We start from the raw sequence: 23,404 nt of genomic DNA, 5'->3' as shown, positions 1-23,404 counted from the left end.
CCTTTCTCCTGGGCACGGCACTGGTTCCCAGGAGTCTCCCTCCACGAACTCTCCCTAGTGGGTCAGGTCTTAGGGATTTTCTTTTTCACAGCCGGGGCGGGGTGGCTTTGGAAGAGTTTGACCATCAAGGGAGCCCAGGTGGCTTGTGGGTTCCTGTGGACCATTTCGTATGAGCAAATCCGGGAAGACAGTGGCCATCCTTGGTAGTTGAAGCCCCTTCTTTTCCGAGTTTGGAGGTCAGGAGGGGTTTCTAGAGGTCAAACATCGTGGCTGAAGTTTGAAGTGGACTGAGGTGTTACAAGGTGTTACTAATTCCTCCTAAATCCTGCTTTCTGAGTTGCAGGGCTGGGTAGGGGATCACAGGGGCTCGAGAGGACAGAAAGGGAAGAGTTGAAAGTAAAATGAAGGGCTGCATGAGACAGGGAGGACAAGAAGGACGGAAGCACCAAGCCCCTCCTGCCCCCTCCAGATCCCAGCTTCTGCCATTGCCATAGACTAGAGCCCAGGACACCCTGGTTCCTAGAGGTGTGTCTGGAGGAGAGCCTCTTCTCAGCTTCTACCTCTGGCCTTCACCAAGCAGGCTTTTCTCCAGGTGATCTTGATTTGGCGAGGAAATGAGAAAGGGACGCATCTGGTTGTGACCCAATAACTCCACCAAAATTCTGGGCATCCTACGGTAGAATGGCTGGGACTAGGAAGGGCTTGGTGGCTCTGTCACTGTGTTATTTTTTTTCAGCATTACATAAGGCCATCAAATCATTTCTAAATGTGTTGGGTGCCATAATGAAGCTTGGGAGTGGCCCAAGGGTGGACTATTACCATAACAGGCAAGAGGCCCATCAGCTGTGGGGCCCCAGCGCCTTTCTATGCTGGGATAATTTTAGTGGCATTCTATCCCTGCCTACCTCACCCCTACAGCTGCAGCTACTTCCAGCCCTGCATTCCTCTCCATTTTTGCACTGGTCTGAATAATCCTTCTGGAAAGGAAGATCGGTGTCACTGGGTTGACAGAAGAGTCAGCGGGGTGGGAGGGCAAACAGCAAAGGCTGTACGAGGTGTCGGTTCAGGGCAAGGTTTCGAGAGGGAAACGGACTCCCCCACCCTCCACCCACCAGTCCTTTGTCATCCTCTGCTCCCCTAGGAGTGTTTAAAGCACCTTCCACACAGAGCAGTCAAATGGTTCTAAAAGAGACAAGGAGATCAAGGTTGAGACCCACGTTTTAAAGGCTGGCGTGAACTTCTACCAACTGCTTCCCAATGCTGGGCCTCGGTCCCCTTGCCAGTCGCTTCTCAGCAGCAGCCAGGACACCCTAGGGGACAAGGGTTAGAAATGAGGTGGGACGAGGGGAGGTTTTTGCTTATTATAATGAGAGATCCCAGGGAGGGGCAAGGATGGTAAACTTCCTGCGAAGCTCATCCTCCCCCATTAAGAACCTTTCCACTTAAAATGCCAACAGTTCCCCTACGCAGAACCACGAAGGCTCCCTGGGGTCCTTTCTGTCTCTGCCAGTCCACACGTCTTGGCTTACTGCTTATGGCCACAACCCGGGAGCGTAGGCGTGCGCAGACGGCAGGTTTCTGGCTGGGCTGCCCATGTCAGCATGAAAGCAGCTCATGCCAATTGGAATGACCACGTGGAACATTCTTCCCAAGTGGGGCAAGAGTCCCTAAGGACCCCTGAGAATGTCTTTGTTCTCTCTCCGCTCTCTGGCTCCTCTTTTACCCCCTCTGTCCCTCCACTGCTCTTCTTTGCTATTTATGATTCTATTCCTCCCTTTTTTTCCCTCTTTGATTTCCCTTCTTGGTCATCTGTCTCTGTGGCGGTTTGTGGCTCTAGGGGGCTTCGCTCACCCTGCTGGAGACCCTCAGGGTCACAGAGGTTACTAAGCCCCATCTTAAGATAAGGTCTCCTTTCACTGCTGGCCCCAAGCTAGACAGTGGAGTTCCTGCTCCCTTCTGTCTTGAAGGATCGCAATGATGCCTCCAGGCAGTTGCCCGAGTGAGGCCATGAAGTCATAATGAAGTCATAGAGAATCAGTTTGATTCCATGGTTTAATCACATTGAAGATATTGTGAATGAGGCCCAAGAAGTCATTCCATTCTTCCATTCCGGATGAGAAAATGTCCCCAGAGGTGAAAAGGAGATAATTTCCTTAGCAAGGAAAGTAGAGGGGAAGCAAAAGAGAGAGAGAGAGAGAGAGAGGGAGGGAGAGAAGTAGAATGGTTGTGGAAGGAGAGGGAGAAGTCAGCCTCCTGGATGATGTGGAGTTTCCTACTAGAAGCCCAGACAAAGGACTGCTCAGCTTAGCTCTCCTGGGATTTCATAGAGTCTGGGGTCCCTGGGGACGCTTGGAGAAACCAGGATGGATGATGAGTCGTATCAGCAAAGACCTCCTGACCTGAGTGAGCAAAGAGGCTCCTGGAGGTCAGACACCATTGGGGGGTGCTAGAGGGGTTCTCCATCACAGCAAGGGGAAGAGGCTGTGCCCTGGAATCTCAGACAGTGGCCTGTGGCTCTTGGTCTCTGGCCAGAGCCTCCTACCTCTGCAGGCCTTGAAAGAAGGGGCAGGGCCTGGAGAGTCTCTGCTGAGCCGAATCTCTTATGCGTGCATAGCAGCTTCAGCTGTCAGCCCCCCCGCACCTGCCAGCAGGGTACCTACTGTCCTGGGAAGTGGCGAATGTGAGCGAGGAGCAGGACGGGCTTGGAATGACAGTGACAGGTTGGAAGGAACCAGTTCCCCCTCCCGTGGCCCTCCAACTGAGGCCTACCCAGACAGGTCATAAGTCCTAACTCGGGGCCCAGCCTGACCTGATTCCTGCCAGACTAGACAAGAGAGGAAGGCCTGGGGTCTCTGCTTGAACTTGTAAATGCTGGGCCAGCACCATCCCTGATTTAATCTGTCCCACACACTTAACACTGAGGACCGAGAGGTCCATGTTAGAGTTGCATCCTTACTGTATATCCCTTTCTAGAATCCCGAGTCCACAAGGAATAGAGCCAACCTGGTCTTCCTGGGTGTGTTTGTGCGTGAGGGTGAGTGGGTGAACACATGGGCATGCACACTGCCCACCCTCCAGGGCTGTGACCTCAGGGGACACAGGAGTAAGAAGCATGAATAGATGGGTGGCCCGTGCCTCCCAATCAGGCAGCCCTGAACTGGACATAGATGGGCCGTGTCCCCCAAGTGTATCCTACTCATACGGGAGAAACAAGAGGCAAATTTCCATCAGAAGAAAGGGAATGGACCTCGGGTCCAGGGAGAGCAGGAGCTGCTGTTTGTCCTGGTGTAACCCCGAGACCTACAAGGTACTTGGCACAAAGTGTTACTTAATGAAGTCCTGTGGGTGAGTAAGCAGCCAGCAAGTTGCAGGAGCCTTGCCCTCCCCTCCCAGCCGCCACTCAGGCCTGCTGACCCTGCTCCCCAGCAGCTGCTGAGGGGAGGGGGGCGGGGGTTGAGAAGTGGGGGGAGGGGTGCCCCAGACTCAGGCCTTAGTCAGAAGGGCAGAAAAGGGATGGGGGCTGGAGCTTGGCGGGAAGCTTGTAGGCTCTCCTTCCGCGTTACTGCTTCTTTTCTTAAACCCAGTCTCACACAGACACACACCAGCTGGTATGTTCAGCCCTAGGACACGATGTCCCCACTCGGTCCCCAACATGCTGCCATGAACTTTCTGGTTCTGAGGTTCCTTGTGGCTTCACTGACACCAACATAGAATCTAGCCAAGCTCTCCCTGGACACTGAGGCTGCCTCAGGTTGTGTGCAAGACTCGAGGGGCCACTGCCCACCCACGAGATGGTTCACTCGCCCCGGACTGTCAAGGTTTCGGAAGGACTTGGATCAAGTCAACGAGTCACAAGCCATATAAGATTGAGACAAACTGGAAAACTAAAAGTCCCATATCTACTCCCAGCTACCTGGAACAAAAGATCACATTGAAAATCGGGAGTGTGGGAGCCCCTGGCTGGCTCAGTCAGTACAGCATATGACTCTTGATCTCAGGGTCGTGAGTTCAAGCCCCACATTGTACGTAGAGCTTACTTAAAAAAAATCCAGAGTGTGAATTTCCACCATGTGTCACAAGGATGGAAAACTAAGGTTTCCCTGCTACAGAATACCTTCTCTATGGAACCACCATCCTGTCCTCCTCAACTTACCTCCCCTCTGAACAGCCTCTGCTGTAGCTAGCTCCAGGAATGCAAGCCTGAGGGTGGGGTGAAGGGGACACCTGGGACCAGGCCATCCACCCTAAGTCACCCTGGATATATTTATGTGACAACAGACGAGGCTGGGATTATCCATTTGTGTGCTGAGAGAAGCGCCCCACCCCCCCTTCCTTCCACAAAGTCTATTAACCGGAAACTTAAAGTTCCCTTCCCTGCTTCCCCTAAAACAGAAGGCGGGCTGAAAGCCCTTCACTAGGAAATCCTCGGAGATGTTTTCCCTTGTGTGGACTAGGGAGGGGTTTGGAGACATTGATTATTCGGTCTAAAATAATAACCGTGGATCTGATGAGAGGTTCTGGGCAAGTGCAGATCTGGCTGAATCATCATCCTGGTGCTTGTGTGTCTTAAAAATAAATCCGTTGCAGAATTCTAATTATAGCCAGGGGAGCGCTTGGAAGAGGTCTCTTCACGCACAAGCTCACCCAGCTCTGGCCCTGAAACGAGCTGCTGGCCAGGAGGGAGCAGGATTTCTGGCTGAGGCCCACGGGCAAGTGGCAGGCTATGATAACCCACTTATGCCCTCTGCCAGGCCAGGGGATTGCAGCCAGCAGCGCTGGGAGAGAAAAGGGTTTCCTCTTTCAGGCAGTTCACCGGGGATCTCAGTTGAATCCTTTTCTGGCAGTATTAGCCTTTTGTTCTTCCCTGGGTTCTGGATACATAGGGGGCAGGGGGACGGGTGGGCTACAGAGGAAGGGGACAACCTAGTCCCTTTCCTCTGGAAGCCCTCCAGCTCTCTGTGCTTGCAGATCCACATTCAGCTTTTCAAAGTAGGCAGGTTCCCCAAGCGGCTTTGGTAAGATAAATCCTGTCCTGTACAGGAAAACTTGTTAGTTCTTAGAATGTCATCATGGTGACTTGAATTCCTGGCTTAGGACGTTGTTAAAAATATCCCATGATAAAGAGAACATAATGAAGCCCTCTCCGCCATTTACATGTTAATGAGAACTTGACCCAGGTTTAATTGAGAACAGGCTACTCAACAGGAGGGATTCATAGCTGAATGGACTGGATCCCTGTTCTCAATTTGTTCAGTCTCTGAGGCAGGCATGAGGAGTAGGAACCTGCAGGATTCTTTAGCAGATGTACTAGAGAAAATGCCCTAGCATACGGGGGCGAGAAGTAATGCGTTGTGAGGGAAGGAAGTCAGATACTTCGCGGGAGAAGTGGTGTTCGGGTTGGACCATGGAGGGACGACAAGGCATGGGGTTGGGCATTCCGTGTCATGGTGCAGAAGCGGGAGTGGTTGTGGTGTCATCCTTCGATGCTTGGGAGGATGCTTTGTGTGGGGAGTGGGAGGATGGGGTCCGTTTGCCTCATGGTTAAGGACACGGGCTCTAGATTCCGGGGAGGAGTTCTGGCTCCACCACTTGCTAAACATGTGACTTTGCTTTAAGCAGGTTCCCTAACTTTCAGTGCCTCGATTTCTTCCTCTGTAAAATGGGTAGGAACAGTATCAACCCCATCAGGTTATGGTGACACTCAGTTAATCCCCGTAAACCTCTCAGAGCAATGCCTGGTGCCTTGTAAGGGCCAACTAAATGGAAACTATTTATAATGGTGATTTCTCAGCACCTGGAAGACCCCGCTGGGGTGGGCAGGGGGCAGCGACTGGTGGAGGTGCTAAGGAAAGGTTTAGGAAAAAGGAGGCCAAAGACCCCCCGAGTTAAAGTACATCTGTTTCCAAGGGAACCAGTAGCAGACCAAGGGTAAAGGTAAAGGCTGAAGTTTTAGGAACACACACACTTGGAAGAGTGTGGTGAACATTCCGTTTCCTGGGGGCCGATGGGCTCCAAAGTGAGAGAGTTCGGTGAGTGGGCGAACACTGGCTTCTGAGGAGGCAGCATGCCGGTGGCTAGCTGCAGCAGGATCCCAGGCGAGCCCCCATCCCAGGGCCGAGCGGCTAGGCTTCGTCCTCCTCTCGACCCCCGGACCCTGCAGCCTGTCCTGCCGCTGACTTCCCAGCAGGCGCCGTTGGTCCGGGGACTGAGGGAGAGAAAAGAGGTCAGCACAGACCTGCTCCACCACCCGGGAAAGCATGTTAGGCTGGTGTCTTACGAGCGCTCTTCTCACACAGGAAGGGCAGCATATTTCTCAGAGTTTCGGAGAAGGAGACGTGTAACTCGGTGCTGAGAAAGAGGCCAGGTTGGGAAGAAAGGTGCCGGAACTGGGGTGAGCTCACTGGTGTGTGCTGCAAAGGCCCCTGGAACGGGGATCCTCTTGTTGAGCACGAGTTGTTGCTTACTCTTGACAATGGGAGATGTGAAGAGCCGCCATGGCGTAGGTCCTGCACGGGGTGCAGGGCCCTGGGGAAGAAGACAGACTCTTACACATGAGTCTCCGGACTTTGTGTAGGGTGTGGCTACTTCTCCCGAGTGGAATTCTAGAGAACTTGCTAGGAACGTGTGCTCACTCCCCAGGTGAACCTTCCTCAGGCCCACTCGGCACCCACCATGACTGGCATCGGACTTGGCGTTGTCTCAGTGAGTTAACGGACGGACATGATCCCAGTCAGGACCAGGTTTGGTGGCGGGTAAGGTCGGGGTGAAGCTAGGACTTAGCCGGGGGCTCACCAACGTGGGAAAGTGGCTCAACTGAGGCGGTAGGGGGCGTCTTCCTGCTGGGCCTCTCCAGTGTCCCACGTTGGGGGCCGCACTCCAGCCATCACTTCCACAAGACAGGAGAGAGAGCAGGGAAACCCACGAAGGGCCCATGCTTCTTGCCTTTGGAAGAGGTGTCTGGTAACCTCCACGTCAGTCTCAGTGGCTACACCTTAGTCCGACGCCTGACCGGTTTCAGAGAGGCTGGGAAACGTGGTTTGTGTTCTGGCAGCTCTGTGGCCGGCTGAAAAGCGGGTTTGTACTAAGGCAGAAGGGGATGGTGGACGTGGCGGGGCAACTAACAGACTCTGCCCCGCAGAGATCATTAAAAGCATCAGATAAAGAAAAAATCCATTGGGGCGCCTGGGTGGCTCAGTCGGTTAAGCGACTGCCTTCGGCTCAGGTCATGATCCTGGAGTCCTGGGATCGAGTCCCGCATCGGGCTCCCTGCTCGGCGGGGAGTCTGCTTCTCCCTCTGGCCCTCCCCCCTCTCATGCTCTCTGTCTCTCATTCTCTCTCTCTCAAATAAATAAATAAAATCTTTAAAAAAAAAAAAAAGAAAAAGAAAAAATCCATTCACTGCAAATGTGATTTATATTTGGATAAGGAACATATGTGCACGTAGTTCAACCACCAGGAAAGGTAGTGTGGAAATTATATTTTAATTGTTCTAGGAAATGACCCCCCATTTAATCCTTTTGTAAAGCGAGGAATGCATAGGGATACTTGAAGCTTATCCTAGGGATACTTGAAGCTTATCCTTCGGCAAGTGAATTTTTTTTGATTGCTGAATTTTCTAAAAGTGGGGCACATGGAGGAGGGGGGAAGTAGATTTGCCTTTCTAACCTCTTTTGCCTTAGGGTGATGCTAACTTATGGGGAGTCTACCTGAAGGAGGAAGTCCCATATTCGCTGTTTGAAAAGATGACACACCTCAGGCAAGGAAACAAAACAGACTCTATGTCAGGCTTTTCGAAAACTGAACTAGAGGGGCCTAGGTGGCTCAGTCATTAAGCATCTGCCTTCGGCTCAGGTCATGATCCCGGGGTCGTGGGATCGAGTCCCACATCGGGCTCTCTGATCAGCGGGAAGCCTGGTTCTCCCTCTACTTGTGCTGTCTCTCTCCCTCTCTCTCTGTCAAATAAATAAAATCTTAAAAAATAATAATTAAAAAAAGAAAGAAAATGGATTAGATACAAATGGACTCTGAACCGGACTTGTCTGCAAGAGCCCTAGTTCTCTCCACGTTAGCGGGCTGAGGACTAGGATAGAGATATAAATTTAAGTTTGAACCCTCAGCTGGAAGTGTGCTCCCATTAGCTGCCAACTCAAGAATGGTCCTTACAGTGGTCCCCGGGGTCCACTCTACCAGTGGCTCTGTTGATCTCTAGGGCACGTACGGCTGGAGGACACCATTGCTCCGGTCAGAAGCCTTGAGCTCTTTGGTACAGTGAGCAGGGGCCTACATGCAAGCAAGTCCGAGGACGTCTGTCCTCTGTCGGCCATATTTGTCAGCATCATCTGTGCACCCCGGGCACCATGAGCAGAGACACAAAGAAACGAGAGGCATGATTCTGACCAGTAAAGCAGGGCACATGGTCACGCTGGGAAATCAGCCTCATGCAACACAGAGATGAGTTAAGTTTACAAGTTCCTTAGTAATGCCAAGTAGCAAGTCAGGGAAGGTTTCTTGACCACTTTGAATAATCAGGTTCAGAGGGGATGTTCATAGGCTGTTGAGGGAAAGGGAGGGAGGGGTGATGAGGAAGGGAGGGAGAGGAGATGGAGGTGGGCAGAGACAGAGAGACAGAGAGAGAATAATATGTAGGCGGTAGAACTTGTTGCCAAAATTTGAGCCTCGTGTCCTTAAGCGGCCCCGTCGACATTAGCTGGCTGTTGATTTCTGGCTCTGTGAGTTGGAGCACCTTCCTGCCGGGGGAAATCTATTTGTTGTTAGGAAACCCTTCAAAGGATAAACCAAGAAACCATTATATTTTCATTTTGGTCTCTTTTCTTCAAACACTTAAAACAAGGGTCATGTGTATCCTAAAAATATCTTCAGTCTTCTGGTAAAAATGGCTGAATGTGAAACTTTGGAATTAGAGCTCTCTAGCCATACTGAACCTGCTAAACTTGGTTCAGAAGCTCCGTTCTCTCTTATCAGAGAAGGTAGGAGGCTAAGAAATGGAAAAACTGTGAGAGAAGTCGGGAGAATGCTTGGGCGTACTTTTATATCGGGAAATCATTGAGGAAATGTCTTTAATGAAGACAGGTGATGTGCTTACTGATTTTCTTTTTCCAGCTTGAAGTATTTTCTGACATGACTTCACATAAATGCTTACTAGTACTTTGGAAAATGTATTTAGGGAGAAGAGAGGATTTGCCACGGAATGATTTTCCACATTGACATGCTTTTTCAGATGAGTTGTAAAGGATCCGCCCCAATTTTATGCACCGAGGCCTGGAAGAGTAATCCTCTATCAAAGATAGCCAAGCATCTCTCCGTGCCAATCTGGCACCTGAGAAGTCTTGTAGTTGCTGGGTTTCCCCCAGGGCACGAGCACCAGGAAGCCAAGGTTTCAGGGAGAGTCTGGCTGAGGTTTTTAGTTCTACTGGACTACATGTGATTTTTTTAGACCTTTGCAAGGTTTACAGATAACTGGGTTTCAGAAGTTAGTGTGATGGAACGCAGGCTTCAGGCTTCAAGTTGGACAAACTCATTCGGCAACCTGTCAGTTTTTTTCAGCTCTACATTGAAAAGCCTGTGAAAATGTTCCCTACATAGCCCATCAAAGTGGACTTGAGAACACGAGGTCACGCTGGGAACCAAGGCTGGGGCGGGGGTAGGGGCGGGGGGCGGGCTGGGGGCAAGCATCTGAAGGGTCAGGAGAACAAAGTCGAGTTCTCTGAATCAAATACTAAGTGATCTTTCTCTATCCCATCCCCTCTCCCCCACCATCTTCCTTTGACCCTTAGGCCTGCACTGCCTGAGAAGAATGTGGCTGACCTTAGCACGCTGAATGAGGTGGGCTACCAAATCCGAATTTAGGCAAGCCATATCAGCCAGTAAGAGGGCTTCCGTGGTGCTTCTCTCTGCACTTTACCCCAGCGTCTTTAGGAGGAACTGCAACTATTTATTGAGAACCTGTGGATTTTATTTTTAAGGATTCACTTGGACATGGAATCTGAGTGGGTGGTAACAATTAATGTTGAAATTCACCAAGGGGCCACCAGGAAAAGGCCGAAGTAAGAAACCCCATCGGGGTTGGACTGTCTCCCTCACTACAGATAGAAAGGGAAATATGTAACCGTAGTTTTCTATCTTCCCATTGACCTACTTTTTGTCTCCTTGCTTTTGAACATGATGCCTCCTCACCAGTAGTATATGTTACTGAAACCCTCCCTCCCACTTTTGATATAGTAAGGTAACTCAGCCAGTATTAATGTCTTTTTTCAGCAATAACAGAGGCAAAGATTGGTGGGATTTTTTTTTAAGCAGTCAATATTACCTCAGCATCTTGACATCAGATATGCAAACTTAATGGTTTTGTTGTTTTTTTTTTTTATATATATTCTATTTGTATTGTTTCCCCAGTATTTCCAATGGGGATCTCCACAAAGTTTGGAATTTTTTCCTGGTACACACATAATGGGAGTTAAGGTATTATATCAAGTGTTTTACTAAAAAGCACTGAAATTCTGGCAATACAGGAAACTATTTTCAGGACCTTGGAGTTACTTCTTTCTTAATATTTCTTAAAGCATTCACTGACAGCGGTTTTTTGTTCTTTCAAAACAAAAAGCATGATCAGAAGGTAGTCTGTGTTCTGTCACTAACATTTAAACTTTGCAAACTCCAGCAAAAAAAGCACAAGAGGTCATGGCACTGTGACACACATTTAGCAGTTTTGCAATTACCTCCGACAATCACACACTCAGAAAGGCAGAGGCCAGGAATCAATCAGCAGAGTCTTGAGAACCAGTTAACCTTTCTGTTTACGTCCATCTGATTTTTAAACTCTGAGTCAGGCCTTGATTCTGAAGGACTCACTGTTGTCAGAGAGGTGTTCTGATGTCTTATATTAAGACCAAATGTGGCATGACGTGATCCCTTTCCAGTCCCTTGCTTTTAAGTACCACTTCATGACATTTAGGAACTGATATTGGAAAATGTGATGAATTAGAGAAGCAGAACCTTTTCTTAAATGGAAAAGTCTTCAGGTACAGTGTTCCATCTTAGAGCGTGATGGAGTCCGTGATGGACAGTGTATCTGTGTAACTTCTGACTGCAGACCGCACAGAGGAACCCTACCCGCCAAGTCTGTATGTTATCAACATCAAGAGCATGCTTCCGTTTCATCTATTGTAGCTCAACGGCCGTGCCAACTCGTGAGACTACCGCGCAGATGTAAGTGAAGTCTGCTAGTCAACAGAAGTGTTATCTCAGTTGAGGGCTTCCTCTCTGGCTTTCTGTGCCTGGCTTTCTTTGCCTGATTTTAGAAAGGGGAATAGAAAAATAATCTGCTCACTGAGATTCTTTACCAGTAAAACCACTGAAGGTGACTCCATCCCTCGGCCGTGTGTGCATGAGCTCACTTTATGCTAAAACTCAATGGCATTAAAAAAAAAACAACAACTCATGGCATTCATAGAAAGTGGTATTTTCTTGAAAAAGAAGGAAGTTTAGTGTCCTTTACATGAAAAGGACCAAGTAAGTATACATCTCAATTAGATTAAAATACAGAAGTTAAAAATTCTGAACTTAATCACTTTAAGAATAGTATTCTCAGTTCCAGTTTAAGATGAGGTATCTTTGTATCTCTTCATAAGGCAAACTCATTTGCAGCCTCATGGCCACATGTACTGAAGTATTTCAATTAGTCAATTCATTCTCCTTCTAAAACAATACTGACTTAGCTCTCTCTGTGAAAAACAAGATATATGTATCTTATGTTTATCAATCTGACACTTCATTATCTCTAATAAGTATACAACTTCTACCACTGCAATCATTCTAAGAGCTTGGAATAGGATTTTCCAAGTATTATTTAAGTACCGTCCCCTCCAAAATATACAATGTCATTAGTTGCATAGCCTCTTGTTTCCCACAAAAAAGGGTAAAAGGATAGGAACACCAACTGTTCTAATATGATGACTTATAAGCCTTAAAACCACCAGCTGGTTTGGTGATTCAATTAGTAACCTGATCTTTTTTCCACTCACTTCTTGAGTTTAAGATTCAGTCCCCCAGAGCCAGGGTTAGTCACAGAAACATGAAAAGTAATTTAAAATGCTCTTAGTTTTCATTCTATTTTTATTGCCTATGGAATTATGTTGATTTCTGAAAGATGTGAGAAAGGCACCAAACTCTTAAATTCTAGCGCAGGAATTTAGTTAAAATGATATTAAGGCAAAAACAAAACAAAACCATGACATGATTTACCCCCCTCCCCAAAATTGATTTTAAAACTGGCTATTATTCAAAAGATAAAAAATAAAACTATGAGATGATTTGAGTCTAGTTTTTAAAGTTATAAATGCAAGAGAAATTTTATGCTTAAGCCATTATGGGGATATATGCAAAGTTTAAATGGATGACAGAAATCTTGATTTTAGACTCCATGTTGTGCTGTTTTGAGTATACTTTATTTCAGAAAGTGATATTTAGTATTTTCTATACACTTTGAAATCATGAGCATTTCACTTTTTCTAAGTCAATTATTTCATAAGGATTTTATTAATAGATATTGGTAAATAGAACTTTGGAAATCTTAATTCTGTATTCTTACTATACCCAAGGCTTTTGTAAGCTATAGTTTTATGTACAACCTTGTACAGTTTTTTTGACACACAATTCAGAATCTTGTTTATTCTCTTGGACTTTGTTCTGGCCAATACATTTTTTTTAAATCTTTAAGGAAAACTGTGATTGTTTTAGTGGGTATTTTTCTAAGTAAAGGAAAACTTGTATAATGGTATTTTAGAGAATGCCAGATAAGTGCATGTTTCAAGTTAATGTTTTTCTCATCACTTGTATGTTTATACACAGCATGGGACTTTAATAAAACCATCCTGGAAACTAAAGGATTGTTTTTCTTCCAAAAACATAAGATGGTGTGATTTATTTTTTTCTTGTCCTTTTACTACATACTTGTCCCAGTAAACTCATTTATCACTCCCTCATCCTTGTCTTCTTCCACACTTTTCAGACTCTATATTCAACACTATTCTGTTTTGCCACATCTGAATTCACTTACATTTTAGCATCACCCTAAGTAATACAGGCTTTAGGGTAATGGAATAGTTTAGAAAGGGGAACAGCCCAGCGTACACACTTAGCACACCCACCACAAAATCTCCAGGCCCAGATGCACTAGAGTAATAATTTATTAGGTGATTCACAGAAACAAAGTGCAAATAACTTGAATTCTCTGTTTCCCCAACGCCTTGAACTCTCTGGATCTCTAACTTGGTTTTTTAGGAAAGCAAAGGGTTAAAAGCAGACAGTTGCTAAATTCCAAAAAAAAGGGACAAGATTTCAAACATGCATCTTGATATCAAAAGGTACAGTAAAACCAACATTTCTTACTCCACAGTATCTCTTTCCATTTTAAAACTTGGCCAGTACCAGATTGGGGGTGATTTGGCTTCAGCAATTAACCAGATTTAAATGCTTTTGGCAGGTAAATACAAGAGAGTTACCAATTCTTCTGACCAAAAAAAAGTAAAGACAAGTGGATAGTTAATTTTAGTGGAGCTTTAAAAACCTGTGAGAAGGTTACATTGACCCCTTGGCCTCCAGTTCACAAAATACTATTACATTCTAAAGGCTAAAGTGGAAAACATTTTTATGGATTAACTCTACAAAGTGAAGCACATGAAAAGGGCCTAAAATCAATATATTGATCAGGACATAAAAAATTAAATTTTCACAGAGGTTTTCAGAGATGTTAGTTTAGCAACAACGACCTATACACAAAGTTATCTGTTAATAAACTCACATAAACACAAAGCAGTGATTAATGAATTTTCATTTTTCTTTCCCCAATATTAAAAAGGATTAATTATACTATTATTTCATGATGACAATATCTGCTAATTAGAACATACAATATTCTGCAGACTGTTACTAGAAAATGTGGAAAATCTTAGAACTACAGTTAATACTCTAAGTAAAAACCCAAAAAGGTGAGAAATTAAACATTTAAAAATACTTGCTTATGATTTTTAGTAGGTAAATCCTTATAACCCACATGCCTTGTTCAGGTAGTCATTTGATTTCTTTTCTTAAAAAATAACTGTAGTAAATATACTTTAGTACAAAAACCTTTAGAGTCCAGGACCCGGAGTAACTACTGCTTTCTAATTTAAGATGAGGCATTCTATGAAGAACACCCATTGTAAAAACTTTTATAATTCAGTATAATTAAATATAAAATTACTACTTAGTAAAAATGCGCATAATTCTTTGATCCTAATGTCTAAAAAAGAGGACATGTTCACTTTTTCTGTTTTAAAATGTTTGATCCAAACACTCACAGAGCACCAACTGTGGGACTCACTAGACCTGCTCTTAAACCACTTTACAAAAAAATGTCAGCACCACCTCACACTGCTGCCTCATTATAAAAGAAAACAAAGTAACATCTTAGAAACAAAACCACTAAGATGGTTAAAATTACTACTTAAGAGTATTAGGTCTCCAAGTTGGTATCTCCCTACTAGTTCTGCGGGCTTCCTAAATATCTGAGGCAAAACCAAAAGAATCTTACAGCTGCCACTTTGTTCTAAAGACAAGTTTCCTCATAAAATAAATTTCCACAGAATTGGTTCAGAAAAATAAAGACTCTCCCCCAACCCAGGGATCTCTTCTTGAAACTGAAGAGAAAAAAGAAAAAAACAAAGAACAAAGTGCTAGGGAAACAAAGGCACTCTCACCCAGTCTCTGCCTCTCTCAGGCATGCTGGAATGGTCTGTCACAGGATGGAAAGAGGGCGTGTATACGGCACCTCACCCACTAGTAATGGTGACCTACATCTCCCAACAAAAGGCAGACACAGTACACGGCTCAGGGGAGTAGTAAGACAGATTAGGCAATTTGTACAATTTTAGAAAGCATTATCAAGCCCCCTCAAAACCAAGCTAAAATGGTTGGCTGGACACTTGTGAGTGATTTCTGAGATGAAATAATTCGGACTCAACAAACAGATGGTCCTCACAATGAAATCAGGCCTTCTGGGAGGGAAATGAGTTGTGGTTTGCAAGAACTCAAAGATACTTTGGATCCACCGTAAAGCTTGCCAAAAACATCAACTGAAATTCTTTACTAACTCAAGAGGATGCACTGTATTTAAAAATCACTGTCAATTTTACTGGGATTTAGAATAAAAAATATTTACAACTCTTTTACAATAAGGAGCGTTTGGATCGCACTTGTCAGGAAAATATTTTTTCGGTATTACAAAGAAAATTGTTGTAAACTTGTTTCTTCTCACATCTGTTTCAAGCATTTAACATAACCTCTTCAGAAACTCCATGGCGCAAAAATAAACATGCAAACTCTCAAGAAATATTTTACATTTTTTGAAAAAGAATGTAAATTGGAAAGAAAAGTATATATGTAATCAAAGAAGAGTCACAGCTCAAGTCTGAACTTAGCCAATAAAGGTAGATGATCTGAAGAATTATTTTCATTTGGAAGTCCGTTAACAGTCCACAAATCTTGTTCCGTAAGGAGTGATAGTCTGGCCAAAAGTTTCAAGCCACCAACCAGAGCAACTTCAGCTCCTACATTAAGGAAACGCATGTTTAGTGAAACTGTGTCAACAGGTCATTGTAAATTAATAATACAAGTCCTTTTTTAAACGATGGTATAGAACTTCAGAACTTCCTGTAGTCTAATGGGAAACAGCCTTTAGACTATGATGAAATTTCATATTGAGTTATAACCTAATTATAGTTCTCAGACACATAGCAGTTTTAGATGTTTGATTTTATTTCTGGTTCAAATTTTTTTTTGTTTTGAGTTCTGCAAATAATCTTTAGAAGAAAATACTGTCTGTAATACATAAGTATGTTAAAATAACTTGAGGGGCGCCTGGGTGGCTCAGTCAGTTAAGCATCTGACTTTGGCTCAGGTCATGATCTCAGGGCTGAGACTGAAACCCCCATTGGGGCTCCACTCTCAGCAGGGAGCCTGCTTGTCCTTCTTCCTCTCCCTCTGCCTCTCCCCCGACTTGTGCATGCTCTCTCTCTCAAATAAATAAAATCTTTAAAAAATAATAAAAATTAAAAAATGAAAAATAAAGTAATTTGAGGGGTGCCTGGGCGGTCCAGTTGGTTGAGCATCCGACTCTTGGTTTTGGCTCAGGTGGTGATCTTGGAATTGTGGGGTCAGCCCCACGATGAGCTCCAAGCTCAGTGCAGAGTCTGCTTGGGACTCTCTCTCTCTGCCACTCCCCCTTCCTCCATGCTCACACACATGCTCTCTTGCTCTCTCTAAAATAAATAAATCTAAAAAAAAGTAATTTGAGATTGACAACTACATTAAGAAATTCATCAACTATTCCATAGTTGTATAAACCAGACAGACCCAGCCACAGCTGAGTAGGAAGTTTACAAGGTGAATGGAGAATAAATTAGTATACTTTGGTCCCAGAGTCAGTGCCTACAAAAGAGTAAGTGGACCTGCTGTTAATGGCAGCATTTGAGATGCCGGTCCATGGCACGCTCCCGCCACCTAGTGAACATTTACAGCATGACAACTACCAGACCCTGACTACAGATTCAAAGCAGCAAGCATTATTTCATAGACTTGATCTAGTTGGGGAGGGCTAAGCTTAAGCCATGCCGAGTGTTAGTAATAAGGTTATCCTCAGTAGGAAGGAAAACACAAGCAGAAGAAAAAAGGACAAAAGGAAAGTAGCGCACACACACAAAAAGAAAGAAAGAAAAGGAAAACCAGAAAAGACAAAACAACTGTCCACATTTTGGACTTGTGAAGTTTTCTGAAAGATATTTTTTGCCTTCCAGTCATTTTAAACTGCATTTTCTTCTCCATGTTAAATATTTTGGTTAATATTTAAAACCTTACTTTTACTGAATCATATAAGGAAAAGTGTTTTATCACCTCTGCTCTTTGAAACCACATATTCATATAATGGATTTCTCGTTCCAGAAAGATCTAATATTCCAGAGTCAACATAACTGTCTATTGTTGGCAATATAAGCTAGGTCCTCCGATGAAGGCAGCATGCCTTAGTAAAATTTAAGTACAAAACTATCTGATGTTGCTGTCCCTCCCCCCGCCCCCCAAAAAACCCAGTAAATTTATGGCAAGTAAAACCAAAGGGCAATATAAGAGACCCATAACTAAGAAGCTGACTGGAACTGGAAGGGGGAGCTAAGGATATAATTCTTAGGCAATAATTTGCTTTGAAGGGCTTCACTGCCTCCATGATTTGCAGGTGATTAACTGATTTACTCAAATACATTACCAATTTCAAAATATTTTTAACTTTTAATTTAAAACTTCACCTAGATATTTAGCTAACTTTTCTTGACCTCTAGTGCCAAGGTTGGAATTACTATCTTCTTAAGCACAGTGTAAGATTACATGCATTCTTTACCTGGCTGCCTGGCAACATCTTCCTTTTCAGCAGAATAGAAAATATAATCCACAGTTATGGCACTTCGGGAATGACAGGTGGTCACTTCTGGAATTCCAGTGTCAGGAAAATAATGTGAATAAACAGACGACAAGCTGAAATGGTGCTGTAAATTTGAAGATAATCTAAATTGAAAAGAAAAATTGCTTAGCATCAAGTTTTTCTTGATTTTTAGAATCCTTCCTGTTTAAAGCACTTTCTCATTTCATTTCCAGACAAAGCCAGACATTCAGACAAGCTTTATTTAAACAGACCACATCACAATTTGGCCTTCATTTATTCATGTGGTGATATCCAAAACCCATTAACAAGGCTTTGATATGTGGGGTAAAAGCTGAATTATTAACATATTAATGTGATTTATTATTAATTATAACATATTTGAGAGCCTGCACTTCCCAATAAATATGCATTCTAAAACAATTTATAAGTTTTTGTTTTTTTTTTTTTTAAAGATTTTATTTATTTATTTTGAGAGAGAGAGAATGAGAGAGAGCACATGAGAGGGGTTAGGGTCAGAGGGAGAAGCAGACTCCCTGCCAAGCAGGGAGCCCGATGCGGGACTCGATCCAGGGACTCCACGATCATGACCTGAGCCGAAGGCAGTCGCCCAACCAACTGAGCCACCCAGGCGCCCAACAATTTATAAGTTATTTGTTGTGTTTTTAAGAAAGAAAAAGTGGCCTTTATGAATGTTATGTAGAACCCACCAGACTTTTGATGTCAGAGGGGCTATATTTTTCTATGATTTTTCTTGCTATGACATATCAGATAATTTTGTACTGCATCTTAAAACAGCTTCTATAATGGTTTATATTATCTCATGTTACAAATACATGTGATTATGTAGTAAAGAGTTTAAAAATCACTTCCAAAAAACACATCTTAAGGTTTAAAAATCTTTTATATTGTGAAAAAAAAATTTTAAAAACTTTAAAATTCAACATTTAACAAATACCTACTAAGTTTCAGGCACTACCTTAGGTGCTTAAAATACACATATAAAGACGCTTTTTAAAGAGCTCAATGTCAAAGAACAAAGGTTATTCTTTCAAAATGCCCTTGCTTTCCAGTTTTAGCAATGTTTTATGTCTGAGAACTTATATTTACAATACTATTAAATGTAAAATAGGTTTCCTACAAACTGTTCTCTTACTATCAATTTTTTGGTTTATAGATAAAAGCTCTGCATATAAGCACACTACATTTGTATATAGATACTTAAAAGTATCTTTTCTTATACCTCATTCTGTTATAAAAAGATTTTAGAATTACTCAAAACCAAATATTTGGGGGCGCCTGGGTGGCTCAGTCGTTAAGCGTCTGCCTTCGGCTCAGGTCACGGTCCCAGGGTCCTGGCATCGAGCCCTGCATCGGGCTCCCTGCTCCGCAGGAAGCCTGCTTCTCCCTCTCCCACTCCCCCTGCTTGTGTTTCCTCTCTTGCTGTGTCTCTCTCTCTCTGTCAAATAAATAAATAAAATCTTCAAAAACAAAACAAACAAAACAAATATTTGTTAGATTTGTCTTTTTATTAATCTTACTCAGGGAAGGCGCCTGGGTGGCTCAGTTAAGCGTCTGCCTTTGGCTCAGGTCATGATCCCAGGGTCCCGGGATCGAGTCCTGCATCAGGCTCCCTGCTCAACGGGAAGTCCACTTCTCCCTCTCCCTTTGCGCCTCCCCCCTTCTCATGCTCTCTCACGCACGTGCTGTCTCTCAAATAAATAAATAAAATCTTTTAAAAAATCTTAGGGAAGGGGCGCCTGGGTGGCTCAGTCGTTAAGCGTCTGCCTTCAGCCCAGGTCATGATCCCGGGGTCCTGGGATCGAGCCCCGCATCGGGCTCCCGGCTCGGCGGGAAGCCTGCTTCTCCCTCTCCCCCCGCTTGTGTTCCCTCTCTCTCTGTCAAATAAATAAAATCTTTAAAAAAAAAAAAAAAATCTTAGGGAAGTTTTTACTATATTTGAAAGGTTTAATCATGAATTTTTACATATTCTTTTTTAAAAATTCAAAAAATGTTGCTTCTTATCTTACCAGCTTCTTATATATGAGATAATATTTTCTCAATACAAAGTATACAAAATAAAAGACCGAGAAGAAAGCGGATAAAATGAATGAGAGGATTCTAATTTGGTCCCTAAATGCAAATGTTAAAACAAAAATTAAAACTAATAAAAGAGTCACAATATAAAATAAAAATATTTTAAGAATCTCCCAAAGAGGGGCGCCTGGGTGGCTCAGTCGTTAAGCATCTGCCTTCGGCTCAGGTCATGATCCCAGGGTCCTGGGATCGAGCCCCACATCAGGCTCTCTGCTCGGCGGGAAGCCTGCTTCACCCTCTTCCATTCCCCCCTGCTGTGTTCCCTCTCTCGCTGTCTCTCTCTCTGTCAAAATAAATAAATAAAATCTTTAAAAAAAAAAAAAAAAGAATCTCCCAAAGAGACAGGATTTAAATCTCCATCCTGCTGTATTCACATACATCTGTTTCTCAACCATAGCCCTAAATATTCATGCTTCTTTAATAATAAGGAATCCAGGCATCTTCACCCCTCCACCTTTGGTAACTTTTCCCTGCAGTTCAAGAGATATAAATATTTATGTAAACTATATAATTTAAATATAAGTATTTATACTGACATATTCTTTTTCGATCAATTCTCCTACAGATTATTTTGAGATCTAGTAAGTCAAAGGAGGCTAAGCATCCTCTTGAAATCTGAAAGGTATTTTCCTGTAATCTTGACCTTTGTTTAAATATGTAATAGCAACATATTTCAGAGTACTAGCTGGTCCAGGTCCATGGACAGGCTGTTTGCTTTAAATAACACTGCTTAAGCCCTTACTATGAATCAAACATCAAACTTTCCATGCTTTGTTTCATGTAATTCTCCCAACTACCCAAAGTATAGATAAAGAAACTGAATCTCAGAGATGTTAAGTTTCTTGTTCAGAATCACACAGCTAAAACGTAGCACAGTTAGGAACTCAGGTCTATTTTGACTTCAGCATTCTTCACCAGCATGGAAAAACATCCTTTTCATTTTTTATCCAAGTGATTTTTGAGAAATGATTTTTTTACCCAAGTAAAGTCCGTAAATGTCTACTGTTACTTTCCAGAACTCACTTTTCAGCTGTCACTAAGACCTCTGTTTTGTCCAGCTCTGTCTGTGTCAGATCACTGTCTATAAGAACAAAGAGAAACATATTAAACTATCAATACATGGTTCTGCTCTAGTTTGCCATAGAATAGTCCTCCTACTCTAGGAATGATATTCAAGACATGTCTAGTTTAGACAGATGCCTAGTTAAATGTTCCATCAGGGAATCTTTATGTTTTGGTGGTCTCTGTAATTAGCAAAACTGAAATGTAAACATTTCCAAAGCAACATGCAAATAATTCATGCAGACAATTTTGGAAGGTCAACTTAAGAATGGTAAATTTAGACTTCATTAAGAAAAGGAATAAGCAAGTAAGTATTATGTTTTTATATATGAATATTCATCCCTGAGATGTTATCCCTTGAAAAATTTAGTTTGATGTCTTCTTCAAAGGGAACACTATTATTAAGGAGGCTGCCAAAATGTACTGCAAACACTTACCTGTCTTTTCTACTTTTGGTAACTGCTGTACCTCATACACACAGTTCTGTGAGATACCTAGGTTTGGGGGCCAAATTGGAATAGATAAAATTCTTTGTCCCCGTGAAGACTGTTCCTGGCCAGATACCTAAACAAAATTTCAACAGGTATCTTAAGTGAATAGATTTTAAATAGTTTATGTATTGAAAAGTTTATGTCTTAAATAAGAGGAAATCCAAGAATGGTAAATATTACCCTTTATTCATCAGAGTAAGTGATTATTTGTGCTTATGAACTCTTGTTCAAATACAATTCAGAAAGCAGTTACTGTTTACATAAAAATGGCAATATTTTCCTTTCCTGCACATGTCTTTCTAATTGGGACATCTATATGATCTATAACTTTGGATTAATACTGCCCCTCCTTTTTTGCTACCTGCAATTACACTAATATAAAATCTTATGTACTTGATCTAACTATTATATAAAATACTAAGGGAGATCAACTCTTATAAAATTTTAAAACTATCACTCAAACCTCAGTGGTGGAGAGTTGTATTTTGGTTAAAACCCTGGAGATCAAATGATCTGAAGCAAGCAACAAAAAGCACAATGAAGATAAACATGGGAGAAACATGAGATATAGTCAGCTAAGAAAATATTTACCATCATGAAAAGGAAAATGTGCATATTAAAGAAATATTAAATTACTGTTTTGCCAACTATATTGCCCACATGCAGCACTCAAAATTCTATTACACTCCCTCATGAATAGTTCCTCATTTACGAAGTCTATCAATGCTTTTTCTTCTTCTCCCCCATTTTGGATTTTTTGCTACCTGCCAATTCCTCCAAGCAGAATGCTGCCATGAATAGATGGAAAAGATGAAATTCAACCAAGTGAGCATCATTACTTATTAGTAGCTGGGGAACATCATCACAGCTTGGTAAAGCGAGGGTACTGGGTCATCCAAGGTTTTCAAACAGCCATGTGATGACTATCCTCACACTACAATGAACAGAGAGACTAAATCCGCCTCCTAATAATGATGAAGCAAGCACTTACCTTGCCGATGGCAAGTCCTTCGTAATTCAATTTTCCTTCTTTTATAAAACTATAAAGCGGAGAACCAGGAACAGAATTAAAGTCACCACACATAATGATAGGGCAGAAGCTGCCATCTTTCTGATGGGCAACACTGGAAATCTCTGCCAGAAGCATGGCCAATTGGGTCAGCTTAATATCGCCTCGCCTTGGGTTATATAACAGATGTGTGTTAGCTACACAGACCACAGGACAGGCAGCCCTCGGAACTCTGGGCTGCAAGAGTAACACCAATCCAACATTGTCTCTGTCCAACAGAGGAACATCACGGCGGTAGAATTCCACTGGGTTCACTGATAAGAGTGAAAACTTGGAATGTTTGAAGCAAATGGCACAGCCATCAGGTTTCCTTCCTGTCCGCATCTTGTATTCACAGTGATAACCTACGAGGAAGAAAAAAAATTTAACACAGGGACTGCCATATAAACATATATGGCAAAACACAGCTCTCCTAATATCTCCGTACAACATTTATCAAAGTGTATTCTCCCAAGCATTAATGTAGGATGCTAAGTTTGAGATTGGGTCTAGGTCCTAGGAATGCATCTCTTTACTGGTAGACTTCAGTCCTAAATATGCTAATGTGCATGATCATGCTCTCATTTCCATCCCAGTAAAAGTCGTGACAAAGACAGTAAGGCCTTATGATAATCTACACCCCCCCCCCCAGCCCCCTGACAGCCCATCTCTGACCTTTCTGCTTCTAACTCTTCCCTGCTTGCTCCACTTCACACACACCTCACCACCTGCCTTCAAGCACTTCCATCTCAGGGCACTTGATTTGCTACTTCTGTTGCCTGAAAGGCTCTAGGTATGGCTTGTTCCTTCACCTCCGTCAAGTCTCTGCTCAAATGTTACCTTCTCTGATTGTTTAAAATTGAAATCTGGGGTGCCTGGGTGGCTCAGACGGTTAAGCGTCTGCCTTCGGCTCAGGTCATGATCCCAGGGTCCTGGGATCGAGTCCCGCATCGGGCTCCTTGCTCCTTGGGAGCCTGCTTCTCCCTCTGCTTCTCTCTCTGTCTCTCATGAATAAATAAATATATAAAAAAAAATCTTAAAAAAAAAAAAAACTGAAATCTGACCCATTCTACTTTCCTGCTTTTCTCCAAAATTACCATTACCTAATGTGTTATTTAAGTATTTATTTGGTTCACTGTCAGCCTTTCTCCACCAGAATATAGGCTCCACAAGGACAGTGACTTATCTATTTGGGTCACTGCTAGATCACCACAGCCTACA

General features: G+C 43.2%; 2 protein-coding genes across 11 annotated transcripts in view; one reads left to right on the top strand and one right to left on the bottom strand.

Moving 5' to 3' along the window:
* Positions 1-12,902, top strand: part of VASH2 (vasohibin 2) — a 41,050-nt gene extending 28,148 nt beyond the window's left edge. For both annotated transcript variants that reach the window (XM_081824830.1, XM_081824829.1), the window contains one exon: positions 9,795-12,902. In XM_081824830.1, the coding sequence (XP_081680956.1) occupies positions 9,795-9,867 (73 nt within the window). In that variant the 3' untranslated portion in view covers positions 9,868-12,902. The remainder of the gene's footprint in view (positions 1-9,794) is intronic.
* A 285-nt stretch (positions 12,903-13,187) lies between these two features.
* The window catches only part of ANGEL2 (angel homolog 2), a 41,851-nt gene continuing 31,634 nt past the window's right edge, over positions 13,188-23,404 (bottom strand). For all 9 annotated transcript variants that reach the window (XM_081824825.1, XM_081824828.1, XM_031037578.2 and 6 more), the window contains 5 exons: positions 22,127-22,548; positions 21,082-21,208; positions 20,606-20,663; positions 17,447-17,610; positions 13,188-15,605 (listed from right to left, as the gene is read on the bottom strand). In XM_081824825.1, the coding sequence (XP_081680951.1) occupies positions 15,454-15,605; positions 17,447-17,610; positions 20,606-20,663; positions 21,082-21,208; positions 22,127-22,548 (923 nt within the window). In that variant the 3' untranslated portion in view covers positions 13,188-15,453. The remainder of the gene's footprint in view (positions 15,606-17,446; positions 17,611-20,605; positions 20,664-21,081; positions 21,209-22,126; positions 22,549-23,404) is intronic.

The sequence above is a fragment of the Leptonychotes weddellii genome, chromosome 6 (assembly GCF_054177405.1).
Source record: "Leptonychotes weddellii isolate Sample4059 chromosome 6, ASM5417740v2, whole genome shotgun sequence".
NCBI classification, from domain to species: domain Eukaryota; kingdom Metazoa; phylum Chordata; class Mammalia; order Carnivora; family Phocidae; genus Leptonychotes; species Leptonychotes weddellii.
This window is presented reverse-complemented; position numbering and strand designations above follow the sequence as displayed.